The sequence below is a fragment of the Emydura macquarii genome, unplaced genomic scaffold (assembly GCF_026122565.2).
Source record: "Emydura macquarii macquarii isolate MOO-44397 ecotype Brisbane River unplaced genomic scaffold, CSIRO-AGI_Emac_v2 contig_1253, whole genome shotgun sequence".
NCBI lineage: Eukaryota > Metazoa > Chordata > Testudines > Chelidae > Emydura > Emydura macquarii.
In genome coordinates, this window is record NW_027131390.1 from 20,716,693 (window position 1) to 20,740,729 (window position 24,037).

At 43.0% G+C, this 24,037-nt stretch overlaps 1 protein-coding gene across 2 annotated transcripts; it reads right to left on the reverse strand.

The window, feature by feature from the left end:
• Nucleotides 1-407: 407 nt before the first annotated feature.
• LOC137153939 (V-set and immunoglobulin domain-containing protein 4-like) lies at nucleotides 408-13,702 on the reverse strand. 2 transcript variants are annotated; one of them, XM_067549728.1, is made up of 8 exons: nucleotides 13,287-13,702; nucleotides 8,914-9,270; nucleotides 7,659-7,940; nucleotides 7,248-7,325; nucleotides 6,492-6,560; nucleotides 5,558-5,671; nucleotides 3,377-3,398; nucleotides 408-2,081 (listed from the first exon to the last, which is right to left on the reverse strand). In XM_067549728.1, the coding sequence occupies exons 1-8, from the start codon at nucleotides 13,339-13,341 to the stop codon at nucleotides 1,868-1,870; spliced, it is 1,191 nt and encodes a 396-aa protein (XP_067405829.1). In that variant the 5' UTR covers nucleotides 13,342-13,702; the 3' UTR covers nucleotides 408-1,867. The 2 variants fall into 2 exon arrangements, with proteins under 2 accessions (XP_067405829.1, XP_067405830.1); XM_067549729.1 differs by lacking the exon at nucleotides 5,558-5,671.
• Between the last annotated feature and the right edge of the window lie 10,335 nt (nucleotides 13,703-24,037).

Below are 24,037 nucleotides of genomic sequence, written 5' to 3' on the forward strand. Positions count from 1 at the left end.
AAATCAGGATCATGGAGACCAGCACCCAGGTAGGAGTCAAATCAGGCATTACTACAGTAAAAGAGATGACCTCCATTGACCTGTAAAATATCCTCTATTTGTCTTACGGAAGGAACCCCATTTAGAATAGATGAGGAATAACTGACATGGAGAGGAGGTGGAGGATGTTACTGGAGATAAACCTTGGGCTTATCAGATAGTTGAAAATTTTCCATCAAAGTTTTTCTCAGGGGAAGATGTCTTTTTGGCCATAACAAAAGTATTTGCATTATTTTTTCATTCAGGTTGGTTGTTTGTTTTTTGTTTTCCAATGAAAAAATTGGAAATAAAATGTTTTTTCTTTTTTAAAAATGTTTTGTTTTGAGGGTAAATAATGTTTCTCTCTCACTTTTTTACTTCTTTTTCCCATTGGAAAGCTGGGTGGGAGGGCAGGGAATGAGAAAAAAGTAAAAAAAAAATGAGAACAAAAATTCCATTTTATTTTACTTTTTCCTCAGCTTTTTCCTGTGGTCTCCGTTCATTAACTTTCCCCCTTTTTTATTGATTGAAAAAGTAATCCTCACTTTTGTGCTGCAGCTGATCCTGCAGTTGTTTCTACAATGGCAGACAAGCTGCAGGCTAGTGAAAACTTGTTGAGACGGTACCACAGACTGTGAAAACACAACCTACCTTTATTTTGTGTTGTGCGCGCTGTATGCCAAATCACTTTGCAGAGTTACATCAGACAAGAGAGCAAAGGGAATAAATTGCAGGAAGCAGAATGTGAGTGTATTGGATGATGAAAGGCCAAAGTGGTCAAAATCAAGACTCAATACACTCCTTGAGACCCACTTTGCATTTACCATAGGAGAATATGAAAATACTCAGCATTTATCAAGCACTTGCTATGTTCAAGGCACTTTACAAACTTTAAAGCCTCACAACATTCTTGTGAGATAGGTTAGTATTAATATCTCCATTACACATATGAATAATTGAAGAAGACAGATTGAGACACATGCCAAAGGCCACACAGTGAGCCAGTGTCAGAGCCTGTATCAAAGTTCAGGAGATTCTGGTTCCCAAACCTTTGCTCATATCACTAGACCAAGCCTCTCTTTACCCTTAAGCTCTGACTCAGGATGACAAAGTTCTGCATCATTCCTATTATATTGTGTTCCTATTCCCCCCACACTAAAGTCAAGCTGTAGCATTTCCTCTAACATCAACTCTGATTTTCCAAGAGAAGAAAGGCAGGAAAGAAAGATGCTATTCCTTCTTCAAGCAAACAATTAGCTCTAATAGGACACACCCTGAACACCATACCCTCATGGTCCCTTTACCACCCCCGTCTCCATTCCAAATCTCTGGGAGAAGACTGGTGGGCAAATAAGATGTAAAAGCGGTGATTTAATTGTAGTGGAGGAAGTCAGAGAAATTTTCTCCTTTAACAAAGTTCCCTAGCCCTAAACATTCAGTAACTTTTTAGCCAGGGAATGTGTACTAATTGCTCTAGATCTTTTTATAGTTTTCATTATCATTTGCTAGGTATGTTGCAATCCACTATTTACCTTGAGCTGCAGCTTCAAGACTTTTGTGTAGCCCCTTTATCCCTGACCCCTGTCCTCCAGGATGCTCACAAATTAATCACTGCATAAACCAATCAGATAACTGCTTTGCTTAGGGTTTCTGCAATGAAGGCCAGAGCTCAATTTGCTGAAGGAGCAGAAGGTGACACAGTTCCCCTTGAACAAATAAAGTAATGCATTTAGAATATTTATCATAGGAGAAGGCATATGGGAAGAAGGGTTTCCCTCATTGAAGGGTCACTGTTCAAGCTCTGCAGCCCTATCTTCTGCGCTCCTGCTTGCATGGAATTGCTGATTCCCTATTCAACATCCCCCAGTTCATATTCAGATTCCATTGCATTCACAAGTGTCTCGTATTCAACGTTTTTCCCTATGATTATTGTCTCATAGTCATTCTCTTTCATAGGTTCTGTCACGTAGTTGTTTTCGACCATGGGTTTTGCCTCCTGATGGTTGCACTGGCCATTGACTGCTGAACAGGTCTGTCTTCTCGTGTCATTCATGGAGTTACAACTGAAACAAAAGTTCAACATTAATGGGAGGAAGGAGCTCAGGGAGACTCAACATCATCACCCTGGGCCAGATTCTGATCTCTTTGATGCCACAGCAGGATAAATCCAGAGTGGGTCCACTAACTTCAATGGAGTGACTCTGGATTTACAGTGTGGTAATTGAGATCAGGCTCTGGTTCTCTGCTTTTAAATGGCAGAGGAATATTAGCTGTGGAATAACAAGACTCCTGATACTAATCCAGGGACATTTTGGGAGGCTGTGAAAGTTGTCTTTAAGAAACAAGCAACAATGATGAGAGAGTAACACACAAAAAAGATGCAACCACAAACAATCAGCAGCGTATTTGGCCCCAAAGTTAGCTGGTATTACTATAGTGACCTCAATGGGGCTACATCGGTGGGGAATTTGGCCATTGGAGAATAAAGGATAGACAAATACTGGGCAAATTGCAACTCATGGGCCAAATGCAGCTGATAAAATTCTCCAAAGTGGCCTTTGGCTGGCCACATCTTTTCAATGAAGATGAATTTTCATCTTTTCATGAAGAGAAGTAACAGCATGCAGTGAACAATATTGATCAGAGTCAGATCTCAATTTAACATACTGTTGTACAAACCTCACTGGCAGAATAGCACCTGGACAAATTTCATTGGCAGAATACTAACATAACATACCAACATAACCAACTGTAACATATACTGTTATGATCACCTTCATTGGCATCTGGATAAGTAGCTCCCACATTACATGTTGTTTTATCATCAGGGCCCTTAAGATTTGCAGCTTATTTTGTGTGTGTGTGTTAGTGGACACAAAGATTCAAATTTAGGATTAAGATGGTACCAGAAGAAATATCTATGAGTAATGTAATAAGGTTCAGCAAAGGACAGTTTTGGATGAACATCAGGAAATGGTTCTCAACAGGGAGATCCATTCAGTTTGAATACCATCCCAAGGGAAGAGCTGGAAATTCCTGTTCTTTAGATTCTGGACAAAACACTGGGGATTCACTAGTGAGAACAATCTTGCACTGGTCTCTTTGGTGAAGAAACAGAGGATCCAATAGGTCTTTTTCCAACTCTAATTTAGGTATTCACAAACAACATTTCTATCGTTATCCTATATGTGAATATTTTATCCCTCATGCTGTCAATTACATATACCATTAAGATATTCAAACCCCATCTCCTCTATAACCAAAAAGGACATTCATTCTTCACATGGAAAATAGTTTTAAGAATTGCAACCCCAGAAGTTCTCTCAGCATGACAGATGAAGTGAAGAATCTTACTCACTATGTTACTTCATATGGAGAATCTGAAAAAAAAAGAATCAAAGACAAATGTGAATATTTTGCATTTTTATTACTCCACAGGGCAAATCAGTTTTATTTTAAAAATGTGATCACTGGAAGAAGATGTAATAGTGATATATGACACTTACATAGCACTGTATAAAATTTTCATAGCACTACACAGATATTAAGGAATCCACTCAAGCACTCTGTTAGGCAAGTAAGTATTGTTATTCCCATTTTACTGATGGGAAAATGGAGGCACAAAGTGGCTAAGTGACCTGCTGAAAGTCACAGCTGAGCTGGGATTAGAAACCAGGAGTTTTCACCTCCCAGCCTTGTGTTCAGTCCATTACATCTCACTATCCCTCCCTGGAATATATTTCTGCACACCAGTGATATGTTATCTATAACTATCTGGCTTTGAAATTCCTATTTCTGAAATGAACATGGAAAAGGTCTTGCTATTGGGACTGGATGTATTGTGCCTGCCCAGCTCAAGAGCAGACACTAACGTGAATTTACTGGTTATCTGGTGCTCAAGTTCTCTGTGTCCTGCACATGACCTCTGGTCCCTTGTATGTAGGTAATGGCTCTACTAAGTGAGGCAAGAGGGACCAGTTTCCCCTCCTTCACTAGAAGGATCCAGGCTGAGCTGGTCTCAACTAGGAGTCACCTACTCTTTCCACACAGTCAGTAGGAGATGTGCTGAGATGGTGTCAACTGGAAGCTGCTTTTAGAGAATGGAACCATGCTGATTTCCTAACAACCGGCACACACCTGCAAGAAACGCATTCACAGCCCTGCACTGGATAAGCAGAGTAGCATCAATTCAGTGCTCATAGGAAATCTAGAAAGGCAGGCACTGTTGTTTGACCCCAGTAGACCAACCCCATAGTGTTGAGTGCGGGGGGGGGGTGGGGGTGGGAATATGTGGTAAAGTCAGGCCAGATGGCTACAAAAGGGTATATGATTTGTAATCCAGGGAGTGGATAAAGACCCCTCCCCCAGCCCAAGGAGAGGAGTCACTGAGCCCAGGATACAACTGAGTATGGGGGACAACTAATGAAAAAAAACCAGGAAGGGGCATGGGGGTCACAAGGTCAAACAGAGGGAACCAGAATGGAACACTGAGCAGAAAACTCCGGACAGCGCCCACTGGTCCCGGAAGGTGTCAAGGGAGCCAGCGGACGCTGCCCAGAGGAACTCTGCCCGGATGTGTGAGTGGACAGAGGAACGGAAGTAGGCCCCACGGTTGCAGAGTGCCCCCCCTGCCAACCTCCTCTCCCTGGTCTTGCAGATGGCCATTTTGGCCAGGGTTAGGAGGAGGTTGACGAGGGGGTCCCACAATTTTGTGGGGCCACGGATGGGGTGTGCGTACAAAAACAAGTGCGGGGAGAAGTGCAGCCAGAACTTCAGCAGGAGGTTCTGGAGGAGCCGGAACAGGGGCTGCAGCCTGGCGCACTCGAGATAAATGTGCGCCAGGGTCTCCCTCACGCCGCAAAAGGGGCAGGTGTCGGGACGAAGGGTGAACCGCGCCAAGAGCACGCCCGTGCTCACGGCTCCATGAAGGAGCCGCCAACTGATGTCCCCAGTGGGCCGTGGGGTCAAGTTGGAGTTGACTATGCAGGCACTGAGATTATGATTACCCTGTCCATTCCTTTCCTTGATAGAACATGCCTGCCCCCTTGTGTTGAAATATGAGAAGTGACTCATTTTCCTTTGTATTGCATCTGTATTCTTATTTGGGTCCAGCTCATTCCTTCCAGTCTATATGCCGGACAGATGGGGGAAAGCTGCTTAGAATATTATTTCTTCTTACTGAATTTCCATGCATATAATCTAGGCCAGTGAGTAGCTGGTGGGAGTGCAGTGTGACTATTGGCCTGCTGGGAAGACCCTATCTATTTGGAGTGAGTGAGTTACATCTAATCCTTGGGAGAAAAATCACATGCATCCAAGAGAATAATATTCTCCATCCCATGCTCCACCTGCACACATATCACTCCCATGACCTCAGACCAAATTTCTGTCAAACGCTTTGAGCAAACATTTAATGGTTTTTAAAGCAGATCTAAAAACTGCCTCAGGTATCTGTTGACAGAATATTGCCCCCACCTGCCCCACCCTGCCCAGAAATCCTCAGAAGCAGCCCTGAGCTTCCCCAGCATACCCCACTCACCCTCCTTGGTCTTTCTTCTGCACAAGACAACAGCGATGACAACAAACACCACAGCCACACAGAGCACAACAATCAGGATGATGAGATAGAGGGGCAGGCTGGTCCCCCGGTAGCCTAGATTAAAACAGCACAAGCCGAGGTTTCAAGCAAGGAAGCAATTCTGCTGTGTAATTAATAACAACAACAGCCACAGCCATGATGATGGACATTTCCTTTGGGAGCTGAATGTACTGACTGAGACCTGGGTAACTATATGGTTTATGTTCGTGTCCCTTCCTCATACTCAGTCAGCCAGCTGGGTCAGAGTTGCTCAGAGAAGAGGTAATGGTTCAGTCAAATCTGCTGCCTCATGGCTGGAGTTCCTGTGCATGCATCTTGCTGTCATATAGGGACCCATTGTGGTTCATGGTCAGCATCTCTACCCAGAGATCTAAAGGAATCCCTCCTGACTAAGAAGCAGAGCTGTGCAAAATGTTCACGTCCAAACATCAAACCATATGAGAGTCAATTTGTTTGGGGCCTCATTAAAACTCTAGTTTCAGCCCACTTCATCAAAAGATCCATCAAGGTTCACAGACATTTTGAGACACCCTGGCTTTTTGCTTCAAAATTATGTGAAATCTACTGTTTCACTGAAAAACTAGGTAAATCATGACAGTTGCAGCTGAATTTAACTTTGAGATCTTCAGTATTTGAATCCCAAAACTCGAAGCAAACATCAGGATTCAGACAAACCCACGTGGACTGGAAGTTGGGAAGGAGGTGCTATTTAATGGACCATCTACGCACACAGAGAAGCAGAGTGTGAAATTCTGGATTTTTTTCTGCCTACAGTTAATTTCCCACCAACAAAATCCACTGCCAGGTGTCAGCATAGAACCTGCAGCTCGATTCCTTGACCTCTCTGTCAGCTGCTCAGAGGGTGTCCCCTTACCCTTAGTTACTTCATGCTTTTCTGGACCTTGCACATCACTCCCCGTTGCTAGTGGTATTGTGTTCAGATCTGCAAATCAAGCAAGGTTCAGGTGATCATAATGGTTTCTGAATCATTCAACATCAGAAAAAAATTTGATTCTGGTCAGTGAAGCAGCTGCAGGACTGGAGGACATTTCCCCATTTGCCTAATAAGGCAGCGAAACGAACCCGTTAGAGCTAGTGCTGCCCATTTACCTGCCAGGGCAATGGGCCCTTCTGAACTGGAAGGAACGACTGTGATACCTTTGAACTTCTGCAGAGTGGTTATTTGGCCTGTTTTTACAGCATACTGAGCCCCCCAAAACCATTGGTGTGATAGGAGCAGGATTAATGCCTCTGATGACCTTATGCCATATCACATGAAGCTAAGGAAATCCATAACTCCCCTGGGCATGTCCTCCCAAGTGTTAGAATGGCTGCCCTCCCATGAAGGCTGTAACCCAGTAGCCCAGAAGCATGAGGACACATTTCCCAGGGAGCAGGGGAGAGAGGACCTGGAAGTCACCTAAGGCAACAGAGATCATTTCCAGCAAGTCACATGCCTCAGCATCTGACAGACCATCTGCGAAAAACTAGCTGCAAATGAGTGGACGTGTCACAGTCAGCTCACCCTCTCCTATACATCCTCTACATCATTCACACACAGCCACAATGAAAATACCATTTCATGTCCAGTCTCCAAACTGCTTCCAATTCAGCACTGAGCAGGCCTCACCTCTTTCAGAGACAGCCTTGGCCGTGGTGTGCACCATACCCTCAGAGCTGGGAACTGTGGTGGCTGGTTTTGTGAGGTCTATAAGAGAAATGACCATGCATCAGATTCTGCTACTCCTTCAATTTACAAATTGGATAAATGCAAAATCTTTAGGGGGAAGTTGGAAGCCTCCCATAACACACTTTATTGTGCAGTGCTATCCCACAGGAGGGTGCATTGCATTTCTCTGACCCCAGCCAGTGAGCTGAGTGATCCTACAGCATGAGGATTGACAGCCATTGCTGGTTTACCATAGTGAGTGTCACAATAAATATCTAATCCTTTTTTAAACTCTCTCAGCCATTTGCCTCATTATCATCCTGCAGCTGGGAGCGTCTCAGAGACAGCCAAGCTCTAGTTTTGGGCACTTACCCCTCACAGTCAGCTGCACTGCATCACTCTGCCGTACGACTTGTGAGAGTGCTCTGTTTTCTGCTTCACAGAAGTATTTCCCTGTGTCAGACGTTTGCAGAGAATCAAACATGAGTACAGCGTGATTGCTCACACGCGTTGCGTTTCCTCCCGGCTCTCCCTTGAACCATCGGTAGATGATGGGTGGGGACCCACTGGCTGAGCAGGTCAGGCTTGTCCTAGCCCCTTTTGGCACAGTGAATCCCAGATTGCCTGGTCTGATGATGGGCTTGGTCACTGCAACTGAAAGGCAGAGAGAAAGGGATTTGGTTCAGCAAAGAGCTCTATAACATTCATCACCACCATACAATTTCAACAGGGTTCCATGCCCCCTATTTTGGTTTCTGTCCTGACCCCCAGTCTCACATTTGGTCCAGTATGTTTTTGGCGCAGTCATCCATTTGGAAAAAAAGTATATTATTTTTAATGGGGAACCTTAGGGCTGTTTGTGTGTGTGTGTTTTAACATGTTAAGGTGAGAAGAAACTAGAGTGGTTTTTTTACACATTCTTAGAGAAAAATTATTTTATAGGCATTTTAGATAGTTTACGAAATAAAGCAGGTGATCACAAAGTGATAAAGAAAGGAAAAACATCAGGAAACGAGAGAGTTTTAAAACTGCAAACAGTCCCTTAAATATGTTAACAGGTCTTTTTTAGAGAAAAGAACAGCTGTTACCTCACTTTGAATTAGACTGTTCAAGCCTCAGAGTATTTGCAAACTTTCCCTTTCGTGCCAGCCCTCGTCAAATACCCTTTCACTTTAACCATGTGTCAGAGGGGTTCCCAGTACCCACCAAGGTGAGTGTCTACAAGGCCTAGAAGCCAAAGCACCTTTGGGCCTTGCCTCTGAGTCGCAGTACACCTGGCATGCTACTAACACCTGACTCCAATCCTGGTGTACCACTGTACTGAGCAGCGACAACAATCAGAGTTTTCCTGGGGATGCTCTGGAGTGGGAGACTGTAGCAGGGGACTGCACCATCCGAGGCATGAATTCCATCCTCTGGCTTCTTTCCCCCTCATTGGGGTGAGGCTAGTGCCAGTGCAGGGAGGAAGAGGCATGGAGCTTGAGAATCCATGGGAAATACTGGCCCCAACCCTGTGGATGTGGAGAGTCTGTGTGGAATGGAACCCCATCCCTACCAGCTTTGCAGCCAGCTCCGGTAATTGATTGACAAATGCTACATAAATGCAAGGTTTTATTACTGGACTTACCTTTAACAACCTTAACTGTAGTGGTTCTCTCCTTTGTTAGCAGGCTGTTGTTTTGGGTTCTCCAGGTGACTTTGCAAGTGTAGTGTCCACTGTCTGGGATTTCAAGATTCTCAATTTCAAGAGACACATCCCCGGGCTTGTATTTTGGGACGCTGAGCCTTTCTCTGTACCGTGACAACATGATGTGATCGCCAGAGCTATCCCTTCGAAATATGGTGCCCGAGCTTTGATCTCGGTCCAGGGTCCAAACGACTGTTTGCTGCACAAAGTCTCGGGAAGGCCCGTAGACACACGGCAAGGTGATGGAACTCTTCCATGTCCCTTCAAGGTCATGGGTGCCACTCAGTTCCAGAATGGCTGCAGGAATCAGGAAATGGGAGTGGAAATAAAAGAGAGAAGAATATTAGCAACACCAAACAATGCTGGATGTATCCCCAGACTGAGCCCATGAAGCCACAGACAATCACTCTCAACAGTGACCTTATATGCTATTTGTAATTGCCGTCTGAATCCAGGTCTGTCAGTCATAGCACTGCACCCAGGAGCCCAAACAATTCTTCCAGCTCCCTAGTTATTTTTGTTGCTCTTCCCTGAACTCTCTCCCATTTTCAATACCTTTCTGCTAAGGAGACGTAACAGAGCTGAATGTTCCTTTTCCCCGGGATACCTTTGAATATGTAGCCACAAAGTACAATGGTTTGGGTTTTTTTGGATCTCTGAGCTCCAAGGAGTTCCTTAGTTTTCTGCTTGGACATGGAATAAAATGTGGTGCCCTGATACTCTACCCTGCAGGTTCATTTCACATTGATTGTCCAGATGCCCCAATTTTAGAGGAACAATCCCGATATTCGGGGCTTTTTCTTATATAGGCTCCTATTACCCCTGCCCACCCTCTGTCCTGATTTTTCACACTTGCTCTCTGGTCACCCTACTTTCACAGCATGACTAGCCACTGCTCCTCCCACCCCTTCACACATGACGAAAACAGAGATGGAAAGTCTCCCAACTCTTACATTTTCCATTAGAGTATTTCCATTTGTTTCTCAAATATTGTCCAGAGTCTTGTAATAATTTTCTCCAAATGTTGATAAGAATTTCACAATAGCTATGAATGTATTTTGCATTCTCTCAGCATTGGCCTTTTAAAATTCTAATGTCCAGTGCTTAGTCTAAGGCATTAAAGGCATAGACGCCATCTGGGTTGTGCAAACAAACAACACACCAGATTCTCAGCTGGTGTAAATCTGCGTAGCCCTATTGAGATGAATGACTCCACTGAGATCAATGGAGCTGTACCGATTTACAAGTTCAACAGCTAAGGATTTGCCCTTTTAATACAGGCAACAGAGGACTGTGAATACTCATGTCTAGGAATCAGTTATGGAGAATTATTGGGAAAACTAGGACAATGAGCAGAAGCAAGATTAAAAGGGAGAGTGTTGGTTATAATCTAAACCGGGGCAATGGTGACTGAGAGCTATTATCAAGCTCTTGGAACTAAACAGTTCTTTGGCCTGCATTATGTGAAAGTTGTTGGTGGGTCTCTGCCAACTCCTCATCCTAGGTGACCGCATCCCCAGCATTGCCAGCAAGGGGCAAGAAGTGCTGACTGGCATGGCAGTCTGACCAGAGAGGCCTAGGTTGAACAGATCCCAGATCGTGGAGTCCCCTCTCACTCCTACAGGTCACTGATGTCCCAGACCAACTGACATCACAGCGAGCATTCACGGAGTTTGGGCTGTGGGACCTGGGTCCTCTCACAGCTAGAACAAGATCAGACATGGGGATATTATTAGCGATAATGGGGCCTGCGACAGGTGCAAAGACTGGCATGGATTCTTTGGGAACTATGTCTACCTCAGCCATGATGACAGCCCTGGCATGAGACTCAGCAAAGATTTGCTTTGAACAAAGCAATAATGAGACCTGGAATTGAGAGGAGAAATACAGATCTGGTCATACAAAGGCCAGATCACTGACACTGATTTTCAGCAATTTTATGAAAAGTCTCCAAAACAGAACACAACAAAGCAAACAAACAACAACAAAACAGCAAAGAAAATACTCTAAACTTTGTCCACAGAAAATGACAAGAAGCAAACAAACCACTGCAGCTATCTGGATACAAACAGAGAACTTGAAAACAGGAAGTGGTGAGCACAACAGCTCTAAATGGAACCTTTTCCAGCTGGGAAGAGCTAATCTGAAGAGACAGTTTTGGGAGTTGTTCTTTTATTTATGCTCTGAGCTGGACCAGGGGGAAATATATACCAGGAGAATTTTGAAACTTCCAGATATTTTTAAAGCCCAAATTGTCTTAGAAATGAAGAATGAAGCAGCTATGCTCGAAGGGAGCTGGCTGGCAAAAACAAATATGATTTAAGGAAGACTGAAGGAAAATAATCATGTTGGAATGGAAGAGCTGAAATATAACATACATGCTGAATGGAACTGCCCAGCATCATTCATGCTCAGTAGCAGCTGGCAGTGTAATTGCCTCAGCTTGTACGAGTTGAACAGGGTCAGACTTGGAAGACCTCCAAGGAAAGTAAATAGTCTATATTAGGGATTTACAGAACAGTAACCTGGTCTTTGGCTCTTGGTAAAGAGGGACATATTTTTATGAAAAAACTTGCATTGTCCTACCTACCTAGCTGTATTTTAAGGAACCTATGTGCCTTTCCCCACACCCACTCCTTTTTTGGTAAAGTTAACTTGAAACTTAAAACTTTACATCATATTTTCTGGTGTGTTTATTATTGTTGCTGTGTGCTGTTAAACAGCTGCCATGGTTCAGCCCAGAGTTTGCTGCATTTTGCAGCGTGATGTGATTACTATATCCCAAAGGACAATTAGATGTAATGGGATAAACAGAGCAAAAGAAAACTGAGCCTGAAACATTTCCTAACAGGAAATATTTTCTACAAGTGAAAGCTGTTTATTGTGTTATAGCTTTCCAAGGGAAATGATAGGCATTCCCATTGTTGGAGGGATTTAAAACTGGATTGGACAAAAACCTGGAGAATGTATTTTAGAGAACATTCCTCCACTGGTCAGAGGGATGGGCTACATAACCTTCTAGAATGTTCAAACATTTTCATTTTCTCGACCATTCCATAAGAGAGTTGGACAATCTCTTGGAGACCCTCTCCCCATCTCATTTGCCAATTCCCCTACCTTCTAAGCGGCATAATAGGGCTCCCTAGACTAATGCTTTGAAATCTCTGGTCTCATGCTCTAGGTCTGTGAACAGAGACAATGGGTCCCAAGGTCCTTGAACTTTGGGGAGGTCCAGATCTGCATCTGGTCTTCTTGGTTCAAGGCCGTCTTATAAGATGAATCCCAACCAGAGCATTGGATCAGAACTATGAGGAGGTTTGCATTTGGAGCCACATTTATCATCTCATCTCCAAGTTCCGTGATTCTAGGTTCACTCTTCCAGTTTATCAGATGGCAATTCAAATTTCTGCCTCAAATTGTCTGAGAACTGTTGCACCTCATTAGCAAATGGCTTCAGAATTTTTCTCAAAGTCTAGCTTTTACTTTTCACTCTTATGCATTCCCTTTTCTGAAAGCCTCCTCTTACTTTTAACTCAGTTTAAAACAGAACTCCAATAAAGCAACTTAAATGGGAATTCATATACATCTAAACTTCTTCTGCTTTTGCATCACAAACCAGGTCTGGTGCCTTTCCAATCGTCCTTTCCTAAAACATGGAGGGAACTCTGGACTTCCAAACACACCTTTCAAAGCAGTCTGAACATTTTCCCCTTATCCTTTTTCCAAGGTCTTCCTAATTCAGTGCAGATTTACTGGTAAAATGCAAGCACATTTTGTTTGAAACTGCAGCACTATATAAAATGACGGCTCAGAATCTGATCTCGTTTACATTAGAGTATCAGAGTTATGGAGAATAGAATCTGGGTGGAGGGGCGCTGTCTGTACAGCTGTAGCTAGCACTGTAACTACGACTCCCACCAGCACAATTCTGAAAAGTTGTTAAGTTCCAAAAGAAGGAACATATTCCAGCCATACAATGAACTTTTCAGAAACTAAAATGCCAGGGAAGAAACTCTCCCTGTATCCTGAACAGTCTTATTTTGTTCTAATTCTGGGTACATTAGAGCTGATAAATTGCTTAATAATGGACTGTTTGTTACATTCTGAAAAATATCTCCCTGTTGTATTGATGCAAAATTACTGAACTGTAAATATATAAGCTGCAAAACTAAGGTTCTGGTTTTCACATCTATTTTATTTTTTATTCTTCCATCAACAACATACCTATACAAACAATCAACTAACACATACAGGCATGTCTGCACTTGCAGAGTAACTTTCTCTGAATATGAAAAGCATTTTCATTTACTCACCACTGCAGACAGCGAAGGAATTCACAAGTGCCACTAACCACAGTAACTTTTCCATTCTTCACAGAACTGCAGCGACTTCTGTCTTACGCTGAACTGAGTAAGACAGACCTACTCTGCCAGGATCAGAAGCCAAGTCAGCAACACTTCCTTTTCTTCACTCATTATGTAATTTGGGATCTAGAATTGCTGTTCTTTTCTTTTCCAAAAAATATAAGCATGCCTGACTGGCAGCTGAAGGTGTTGATGTGACTGTTCTACAGATAGGAGAGATCCTAATGAAGGATGGAGTTAAGAAGAAGCTCCTAATAATATTTCCTTTTCCATTTCATATTTACCTCGAGTCTATCTACCTCGCTTACCATTTACTTGATATTTTTCAAGTAACTACTTCCTTTGAGTCTCTTTATAACTTGCCATTTCTTTTCTGCCTTCTTCCCTGTCATGCTTTCCATTCTTTTCCCAGTGGTCATCTTTATATATAATTACACACACAAAAACTATGTTAAAAGAACATTTTTGAGGTTGAAAAGTCAAGCACTCCAAAGTTAGGAACTGCCTGGATTAACCTTGCGCAAACTGGCTTGTACATATGCATTCTGATACAGTCTTGAACTACATGAGCATGCACTATTTTTCGGTCGGACACCTCCCCCCTGCTTTATTCAGTGCACAGGATGGATGGTGCTCACTGAACATTTTATTTTATCCTCACTGTTCAATGTGTGGGCCTCATGCCTTGTTTACTGCACACTATTCAAACCCTGCTCTAAAGGCAGAATTATTAATTTTCTCATGGGCTTTTCTATGACACTTAACACAATTATTTCTGAGTGCTTGACAAATACCCCTGTGATGGGGACCTCTGGAACAGAGAGATTAAGGTAAAAAGAATCCACTAATTGTGAGTGCCCAATATGAGATACCTATGACTAGATTTTTCATTACACAGCATGTTCTATGTTCAAAGCCCAGTTTCCATTGACTTCACTTACAGCTGTGAGTGCTCAGCACTTCTGCAAACAGGATTCAAGTTAGGCACTCAGAAAGTCAGGAACACACAATTAGTGACCACCTGTGAAAAGTTTGCTTAAGTGCCTTTCCTAGCATCACTCAGGAGCTCTGTGGCTGAGGCAGGGACAGAATCCTGTTCTCCAGGGCAACATTTAATTATCTTAACCATGACATCCTTCTTTCTCTTCATGCAATCCTCTGCTTTATTCACTACACACTTTCCAGCTTTCATCTTGCAATCATCTGCCGCTTCAGCTAACGGAGGAGCTGACAGCAGTAGTAGATTGTCATCCTTCATATGCACCAAAACTAAAAGAGGATGAGGCACATACTTTGCCAGTGGGTATCACAACTGAGGAATGATGAGATTGAGAAATCTTGGAGTCCATTCCAGACACGGGAGAGGATGTGCTCCAGGGGCACAGATTTTCTTGTCCATTCTCCTCAAGCTTGATCTCTTCTGCCTCCATCCCCTCCAACCTGCCTCCATCCCTCTCCTAGTCCTGTCTCTTCCCCACCCCTGACTCCCTGTCCCAGTCTCCCAACCCAACCAGTCAACCACCCACCCCCCACATCTCTCAGTCCCACCCCCAATTCTCAGTCCCAGTTCCTTCCTCCTCCTCCAGTGCCAGTCTCACCAGATTCCTTGTTCTAACCTACCTATTCCCATCCCCCTGTAGGTTGGCTCTTACTCTCTTTGCATTTGAATCAGACAGCTTCCTCCTCCAAGCTGCCTGCACACCAACAGGAAGGTTATCGAGAGCATAGGAGAGACAGGTTTCCTACTCTCAATTCCAGTACTTAGACACATCCTGACCCACCCTAGCTGGTAGCTACCATTACAGGAAAAGTTTGGCTTTATGCCTATGGCTCTGGGCTGGAGTATGCTCAGTTGCTCTGTAGGGCTAGTGCATGTGCAGTCTGGTCACAGGTGGAAGCTACGTGGGGATAGAGCATGCCTAGGCCAGTCAACACTGGGAGCTAAGAGAGAATTGAGCATGCTCAGTGAGGGCTGACTCTGCTAAAATAAAACAAGTCTCCACTGAGCATGTGCAAACTACAGTTTTTCTAAGGTTTATATCTTGGCCAGATTTGGGCAGAGATTTACCCTGCCCAATTTCAAGTCTCTGTGCTAGAGCTGTTCAAAGAAGAGGTGGCCAGAATTTTTTAATATGGGTAAAACAATGCATTTTTCTTTCCTTGTTCTCTGAAATGGTCGACCTGCTTTGGCTGAAATTTTCCCAAAATATTCAGCCTGTTGCAGACACCCAGCATAGAAAATTTGAGTCCAAACAGCAAATGTCTAAGGAGCTGAAAACAAGTTTTATAATGGGAAGTGAGCTAGTACCTTAAAAACTGGTGGTGTAATGGTTTATAAAGGAAGCATTTATTGAAATGTTGACCTTATTCTACTGCCCAGAAATGTTTTCCTGTTCATAGAAAGCAGTGTTACAGAACAGCTAAAAAACAAAATACAATAAGTGTATTCTTTCCTTTGTAACTATAGGTAATTCTAAATAGAAATAAGTCTGAATAACAGCAGGAAAATACATGTGTTGCAGGCTGAAAATCTTCTTTTGGAACTTTTTTTTAAAATGGAAAGTGACATTTCTACTTAAGGGGAATTTTCGCACAAAAAGGTTGATTTTCATTAAGATTTTGGTAGGTTTCATTGAAGTACTGAAAACCCACCCTCATTCCCAATTTCTTTAGTTTTCACCAACCAGAAACATTGTTTTTTGGTTGATGAAAACCAAATAGATTCCACAAAAAAATTAATTTGAATTTTTCCTTAGGAAAAAAACAATTTCCCAGCCACTTTTAGTCTATGCACAGATCATCAAATAGGATACTCTAGAGTCCTTCTTACCAAGCATAGAAGATTACTATATTACTTATGGGCATAAGAAACACAAGCACGTTTTCCCATGCTATACTAATGCTAACTTAGAGCAGTCTTACAACAGCATTTTATGATTTTTGCAAGTTTTATTGTTTGCCTTTGGTTCTTTGAGTCTCAATTTGTTTTTATCTATGATGTACCATCCTTTAGATGCAATGTTCCTGGAGCCATTTATTGTCCATGAAGAAGGAGGGTTTTTTTTTTCATGAATTAATAAGAATCTGAATACAATGTGGGGTGGAGTCAAGGATGAGGAGAAGGAGATGCATACGTTGATTTCAGTGCTGCTGTATTCCTGAGGCCAGACAAGTGGGTGAATAAAGTGGTCAAGTTCTAATCAGCCTTAGCAAACCTGTTTACAGAGAGAAATCTTTGGCTGAAAAGGAAGAGACAGGTGATGGGAGATCCCACCACTCTCAAAATGTGTGACAGTCCCACACACCCTGGGGACTATCTCTGCTGACAATTCAGAAGGGGAGGAAGCATCATGTGGGGGTTTTCATTCATGGAAGGATAGACAGAATCCAGCCTAGGGTGGCTAAAATTTTCCTTAAGGTCCTTTTTATATGGCAAGTTAAGTGTTGATACTTGCGTGTGGGGAGGCACCTTGGTAAATGTCTCATTTCCCTTGTTCCTCTGTGGGACAACTGACCACACGAGTTCTGCTTTTCCAAACCAGCCTTGCTTTATCAAGAGGGAAGCAAGAGTTTTAATTAGGGACTGGCTGAGGCAGCACATTTCACTCTAATGCAGCATGCTGGCAGCTATCTGAGAGCATTGTGAGCCAGCCTCATTACCTAGCTCTGAGCACCTGCTGAAGTGGATTTACCTGAACTGCCATTGAACTCCAGCAGGTGCCCCATCAGCCATTGCATGGGGTACGATAGTCACAGTACCTTTGTGGAAGCACCATGGGAGCCAGCTCCTATTCTGGAGAGCACTGTTTGAGCAGGCACAAAGCATTCTGGGATGCAGAGGTGGAAGCAGGGTATGGATGACTGAAATGTGGGCTCATGCTCTTAAAAAGGATGAAAAATGCTGATGAAGAGGAAATTGGATTCACGTTTCTAGCTTTCTGTTCTGGAGCTTGCTCAGACTTGGGTGTGTTCCCCCAAAGTGTCGTAAGTACATCATGGGTTATGGTTCACGGAAGATCTGTCATTTCATTTCCTCTTCTATTGTGACATGACTGTGTTGAAAAGAGAAGTAGAAGACCTTTGGCTCCACGGTATTGCAGCTGGGGAAGAAAAGGGACTTCTACTCTTAATGAGGCAAGTGTGGGTTTTAGTGACCCACTCCCTACAGAACAGGGGAAGTGTAGAAAACTGTGCTCTGCTATTTACTAACAATACACAAGTGATCGCCTATAGAAAGCTGAAATTCACCAGCTTCCCAACCAGATGCCAGTGCTGTGAATGCAGTTATAGATGTGTGGATGGATGCCTGGGGGAACGGGCTTATTCAGAAGCATCACATTTGGACCATTGCATTTGGTTTAATTTGATGATATGTGGAGTTCAGTTTACTTGACCTTTCGTGCACTATGACCAAGAGAGAGAGGAGCTGGGTGCATAGTGTGGTATGGTGTAAGCAAGCTGGGGCGAGGTTCCAGACCAAAAGCCCTGGAGATTGCAATCCTCGGTGTATCCACAGAAAATAAATATTGTAGACAAATGCACTGCAGCATTCACTCACCGCATGCCCATACCAAAGTGCCTATAGCTTGACTTAGAGGGACAACTGCATGATCCATTCCCTTCTTAACCTCTGTGCTAAGGCCACCTAATTTTGGGCTAATTAGAATTTGAACTGTAGTAGTGGTTTTTAGTCACATGGACAATGGCCTGCTACAAACTGGACTACCTGAAACAGATAGATCAGATGTAGAGTTATTACTGTGTGTTCTATCAGTCTTCATCCTCAAAAGAAACCTGCACAATACTTGAGATGAGCCTGGGAACTTAAAGTCATAACTTTGCTAGACACAAAAAATCATGGACTGAATAGAGACACTGGATTTATCGTTTATGACAACAATCTGTAACCCACTAACAATCCTCCCCAGCTGCTTCCCTCGCCTTTTCCTCCCTGTGAGTAGAACGGTGCTAATGGGCCACTGCACCTTGAATGGTTCCTTGAAATATGTGTTAACTACTTACAATAAACACTCTGTTTCACCTTGTAGTTAGCTGTGACATGAGTAAGTTTCCCAGACCTGAAGAAGTGCTCTATGTAAGCTCAGAAGCTTGTCGCTCTCACCAAAAAAAAAGTTGGTCCAATAAAAGATATTACCTCACCCACCTTGTCCCTCTCATATCCTGGGACCAACACAGATACAACATCATGCATACAACAGCTGGATTTCAGTCATTTCCAACACAATGGGAACCAAAATGCTGTTATCTGGGGGAAGCTTGCACTGCCACTCACTCTGAGGGATTGTGTCTGCCTCTTAACAGGCTTTCATTCTACAGGGTGTCAGACCAGGACTCAGATGAGGAGGTGAGTCTATTGTTGCTTTGGAGGCGTCTGCCCACTGATCCCAGTTATCAAATAGGCTAGCTTCTTTCTACTTTTTTTTTTTGGAGCAGTGGGTGTTGTTCCAGATTCTTTGCTCAGTGTCCCCCCGGTTCCCTTTTATTGTACCTTTGCTCTTCTTCATTTTCATGTATCCCCCATTTTTAATTCATCTCTGTCTCTTTCTGACCCTTCCCCATTCCTGAAGGGGAGCCCATTGCTGCTGCTGTGAAGGAAATACTTCACAGGGGGGTCAACTAGACAGGCTCCTTTTACTTTTATAACAATAGTAGTAGGTCTCCGTCTTGCCCCAAAGTGACTCCAGAACCTGGGACACTGACTGGAATTGCAAACACAGGAAGATGCAACTATTTCCTCTAGTTTTTCAATACTTTAGCATTATCACATGACAATACATTCTCCAGTCGTGATTTTCAGCTGCCCTCTGGAAAACCCTGCAATCTGATTGTGTTTTGTAATGTCACTCTGAGGTGTTATTTTGTCCCTTTACGTGAGCACCATGCAAATAATTCACCATTAATAGTTTCATAGAGTTTTAAGGCCAGAAGGGACAATTAGATAATCTAATCTGATCTCCTGTATATTACCGTGTGACATACTGGGGCACATTCCAGACCAGTGAGTAGCTGTGTCACCCTGCCCTCTAACCTGGCATGTCCTTTACAATGCTGTGCTGCTGTAGCCTCCAACCTGGACTGCTCAGAAACAGCCTCCAGCATGTAAATCACTCCCAGCTACGTCTGCGTGTGCTGCAGCCAGCCAGCCGCACCCTGGCTCTTACCAGCCTGGGTTATTCTGCAGGGTGACCCCAATATACCCCCAGGCCTGGATTTTCCCCCAGAAATGTATGTCCTGTACTGCTCAGCCCTCTCCTCAACCATGCAAATATTTTAAGTCAGTTATTCCTTTAAGGGAATAATATGACAGTTTATAAGTTTAAATAGTTAACCAGACACTTCAGCTTAAACACACTGGATTGGATAAAACAATGAAACAAGTTTATTAACTAAGAAATAAATTAAAGCAAGTACAAGTAATGAGGCATAAAGTCAAAAATACTTACAAAAAAATAAAGATAAAGCTGGTGCCTAACTTAAACTATATAGATTTGAAGCAAAGGTTTCTCACCAGTTGCTTTCAGCTGTCTTACTGTCCCCTCCCACAGAGTTCAATGGCTGTTTCCTTTGTCTCTTCAGGTGCAGAGAATGATATGGACAGGGAGCGAAAGAGGGAGGTGTCTTGGGATGTTTGTCCTTTCTTTTTTGTAATCCTGTCTCCCCTTTGAAAAGCATTTCCAGGATTGGCCTCTTAGCAAATAATGGTCCATCAGTCGTGTTTACACCTGACTGGGGTATCAGCTTGCCCTCTGTCTCTGAGGAACTGGTTTGGCCACTCCCCAGTCTTATCTGGGAAACATACTTTTAGTCAGCTTATGTTTATAACTTCACACAATGCTGTTCCAAAATGCGTTTTGCCATGCTATTATTGATCAGCACAGTATGAGTGATGATAAAGGTAAATGATACCTTACAAAGGTATGACTTGTGCCACGCTGTCTAGAGTGGCTCACAACCGTGAGTGCCTCTCTCAGGGCAAACAGTCAGAAAACAAGGGCAGATACCCCAAACTGGTGGTGTATTCTGTAATTAGATGTCACCAAGCCAGTAACAAATGTGAACTCCTGGATCACTATACCAGTCTTACCACGGAGTCACAGACGATCCCCTTAGACTCTCCAGCCTATCTTGCCATTCAGATAAAAGGTCACTTAAACCTAAAATTACAGCATATCAGGTTTCTCCCAGTCCCAAAAGACCAGTCACTTACCCCAGCTCAATCAGTACTACAGATCTTATACCAAAGACAATGGTGACAGCCAATTCTATAGAAGACTAACTATAGGACCTGGTTTATTAGCTAAGAAAAAATAAAATTATTGAAAGGTCAAAGCAGGTAAAATATATGTACAGGTGAGTCACAGTCTATAATTCCAAATGGTAGCAGAGATGTTGTAATCTGCCAGTTTCCCAAAAGTCTCTCAGGGCTATCCAGAAAAACTCTGGGGATTTCTGTCTTCTCGTTCAGTTATTCTGCTCTGTTAGAATCCAAACAATCCAGAGAGAAAGGATCTTTCTTCGAATCCCTATTTATATCTTCTTCTCTCGGAAGACAAATTGACAGACTTTTCCCAATGTGGCTTTTCCTTTGATGATGATGGATGAGGAATGCATTTAGCCTTTTGACCTCTGACTACCATGCATTATGGCCACTTGCTTTGAAATTAACATTTTCTGTTAAAATCATTAAATCCTTCATTAGCCTTTCACAAGAATTCTTTGATGGGTTAGTTACAGGGATGTTTGTAAATGTATTTTACATTTAGTTATTTAGTTACAGGGATGTAAATGTTTGCTAATGCAGTATGATAGGAACAGATAAGTGAAAACAAGACAAAGAATATCCCATTAGTTCTCATGAAGTTTAAAAACTCAATACACTCTTATACATCTAACCATTATTTTGATCTACACAAGTGAATTGACCGGAGTACAGTCTAGCATGACCTGGTCAGCCAGCGTCATACCTTTGTACAAATATTAATACAATAATAGTGTGTAGGGTGTGAACACAGGGGCATATTCTGTCACACCTCCCCCTTACAAAGTTGCATTAAACTTAGCCATTGGCTAACCTGGAGGCAGCTGGTTAGCGTCCTCTTTCTTGGATAAAGCATCTGCCACCATGTTTTCTTTTTCTTTTATTTACACAATGCCCATGTTAAATTCTTGTAACCCAGTGTCTGTTGCATCTGTACACAGTTCAAACACTTTGTCAAAATCTGGACTGGTTAGAGTAGGCTTTTTAGACAAGTTTTTTTAAACCTTATCAAAACCTGCTTAACATGTCTTTGTTCATACACCTTTATTAGGCTTTGATTTTTTACATAGCCCTGTGATTGCAGATACATCATCACAGAACCAACACACAAACCGTCTGTAATAGTTTACCAGACCTATGAAAGATTGGATCCGTTTTTTGGTTTGGGGTACAAGGCAATTTACAATGGCTTCAACTTTCAAGGGATCAGGAGATGTTTGACCTCCCCCTATCCAGTGTCTGAAATAAGGCATTCTGGCCGTGCCAGTTTTACACTTGGAGGCTTCTATAGTTAGGCCTGTCTCTTTGAGGTTTGACAGCACATTGTGTGAGATTTTTTTGTGCTCAGCCTAAGTGTGGCTAAACACTCCAATGTCAAACATACACCCTTGCAAAGCTCTGCAAACTATTTAACCCTTGGCTGACCAGCCTCTGAAAGGTGGCTGCTGCCTTAATTAACCCAAATGGTAACATTGTGAATTCATAGTGTCCCATATCAGTGACGAAAACAGACCTTTTCTGTACATCCTTTTCTAAAGGAATCTGCCAGTAACCTCAAGTTAAAATCAAAAGAGCTGAGGTATTTAGCTTTGCTTAAAATGTGCAGCATATCATTAGTTCTAGGCATGAGAGACACATCTGGTACTGTGACAGCACTGAGCTTTCTATACTCAACTCAAAACCTTACAGTTTTGTCTTTCTTACAGGCCAAGACCACAGGTGATGCCCAAGAGCTGTCTGACCCTTTAATTACTCCCAGGTCTACCATTCTTTATATTTCTATATGAATTTGTTCTTCCATCTTGCCAGTGGCCTTGTAGGGTCTGTTGGAAGGTGGTTGTGGTCCTTCTGCCATGATTTTATGAGCCAGCAAGTGTGTCTTCCCTGGCTTGTAAGAAAGCACTGTGTTCTTGCAGCACAAAGAACGCCTCTGCTCTTTGAACTGGTGTTAAGGCACTGCAGATATCAGTTTGGCATTCAGCCATCAAATCAATGAAGTGGTGTGCCTCATTTTCCCCTTCTGCACAGCAGATGATGTTTACCATGGCTTCCCTGGTGTGACAGGCTTTAAGTCTGTACCTGTGTATTAGCTGTGGTACAGTATTCCCATGAGACTTAACATGATATGTATCATCATTTACCTCTCTTACCTCAGGAGGTCCTTCCCAAGAATTTTGCATATTTCCCACAGGTCTTAATACCATTGCCAGATCTCTTATTTCAAAAGAGCTTTTGCGTGGTATGATAAACATACTTGTCTTTTTGTTGGACTGTCTTTGACGTTAGTCTGAGCAACACCCATCCTGTTTTAACTCTTTTCTGAACTTTTGTACATATTCCGTTATTGGCTCTCCCTCTGCCTAAGCGTTAGTCAGAGCTACTGCTTCAGGATATCTAGTGGCAAAATCCACAGGGGTATATCCTGTCACACACGGGCCATTAATTTTCACTTCAAGATTTTAGTAGCATTTCAGTCCTCAGAAAACTAAGCTGCATGCCACAGGCTGAGAACAGGAGAGACCAAGGTGCCACCAATGCCTGAGGCTACTGCAATGGCAGTGAATTGATTAGATGAGACATTCCCAGATGACACCAGCAGGCAAACCGTGCCTAAGGAAGACTAATAAACCCCATCATTCCTGCAATCTGATCTGGGAGAAAAATCCTTCCTGACTCCAAATGTGGAGGTCAATACAATCTGAGTGCGTGAGCAAGACCCACCAGCCAGGTACCTAGAAAGAGGACTCAGCACCATCTCAGTGCATCAATCCACCCTGTAGGGTGTTCTGTCTCCTGCTATAGCCAATTTCTGATCTTTCAGAAGAAGGTGGAAACAAACCAATCCCCAGTCATCTAGCCAACCGAGCATTGGGGAAAATTTCCTTCCTGACACCTATCAGTGACTGGCTGAAGCCTTGAAGTATTAGATTTGATGATAGACATTATTTTAATGAATAGCTATAAATGTTTTGAGTATGTAGAGGGCAATGCAAGCGATCCCATTCTCCACATGGCCCATGAAGGCAGAGGATGAACAGGAGGATTCAGATTCACAGATACACAGATTCCCAGGCCACAAAGGACAACCATGACCTCCCAGTCTGACACTCCACCCCCTCCTTCCCAACCACACAGAGGCCATAACATTTCTCCCAGAAGCTGGATTAAGGAAATCTTTTTAGAAAACACCGTCTCTCATTTTAAAGACCCCAAGCAATGGTAAGTCCTGCACCTCGCCTGGTAAGTGTTGGAATTCCCTCCAAGATGTTTTTCCACTAGACTTCTCAAGAACTCAGTTGGATTCCAGACTGTGTTACTCAGCTCTGTATATTTGGCATACAACTATCCTGAGTTGATCAGATTCAGACACAGAAGGGCAGAGGCAGGGTATATCACAGCTCCAAAGTTACAGTGAAACTCT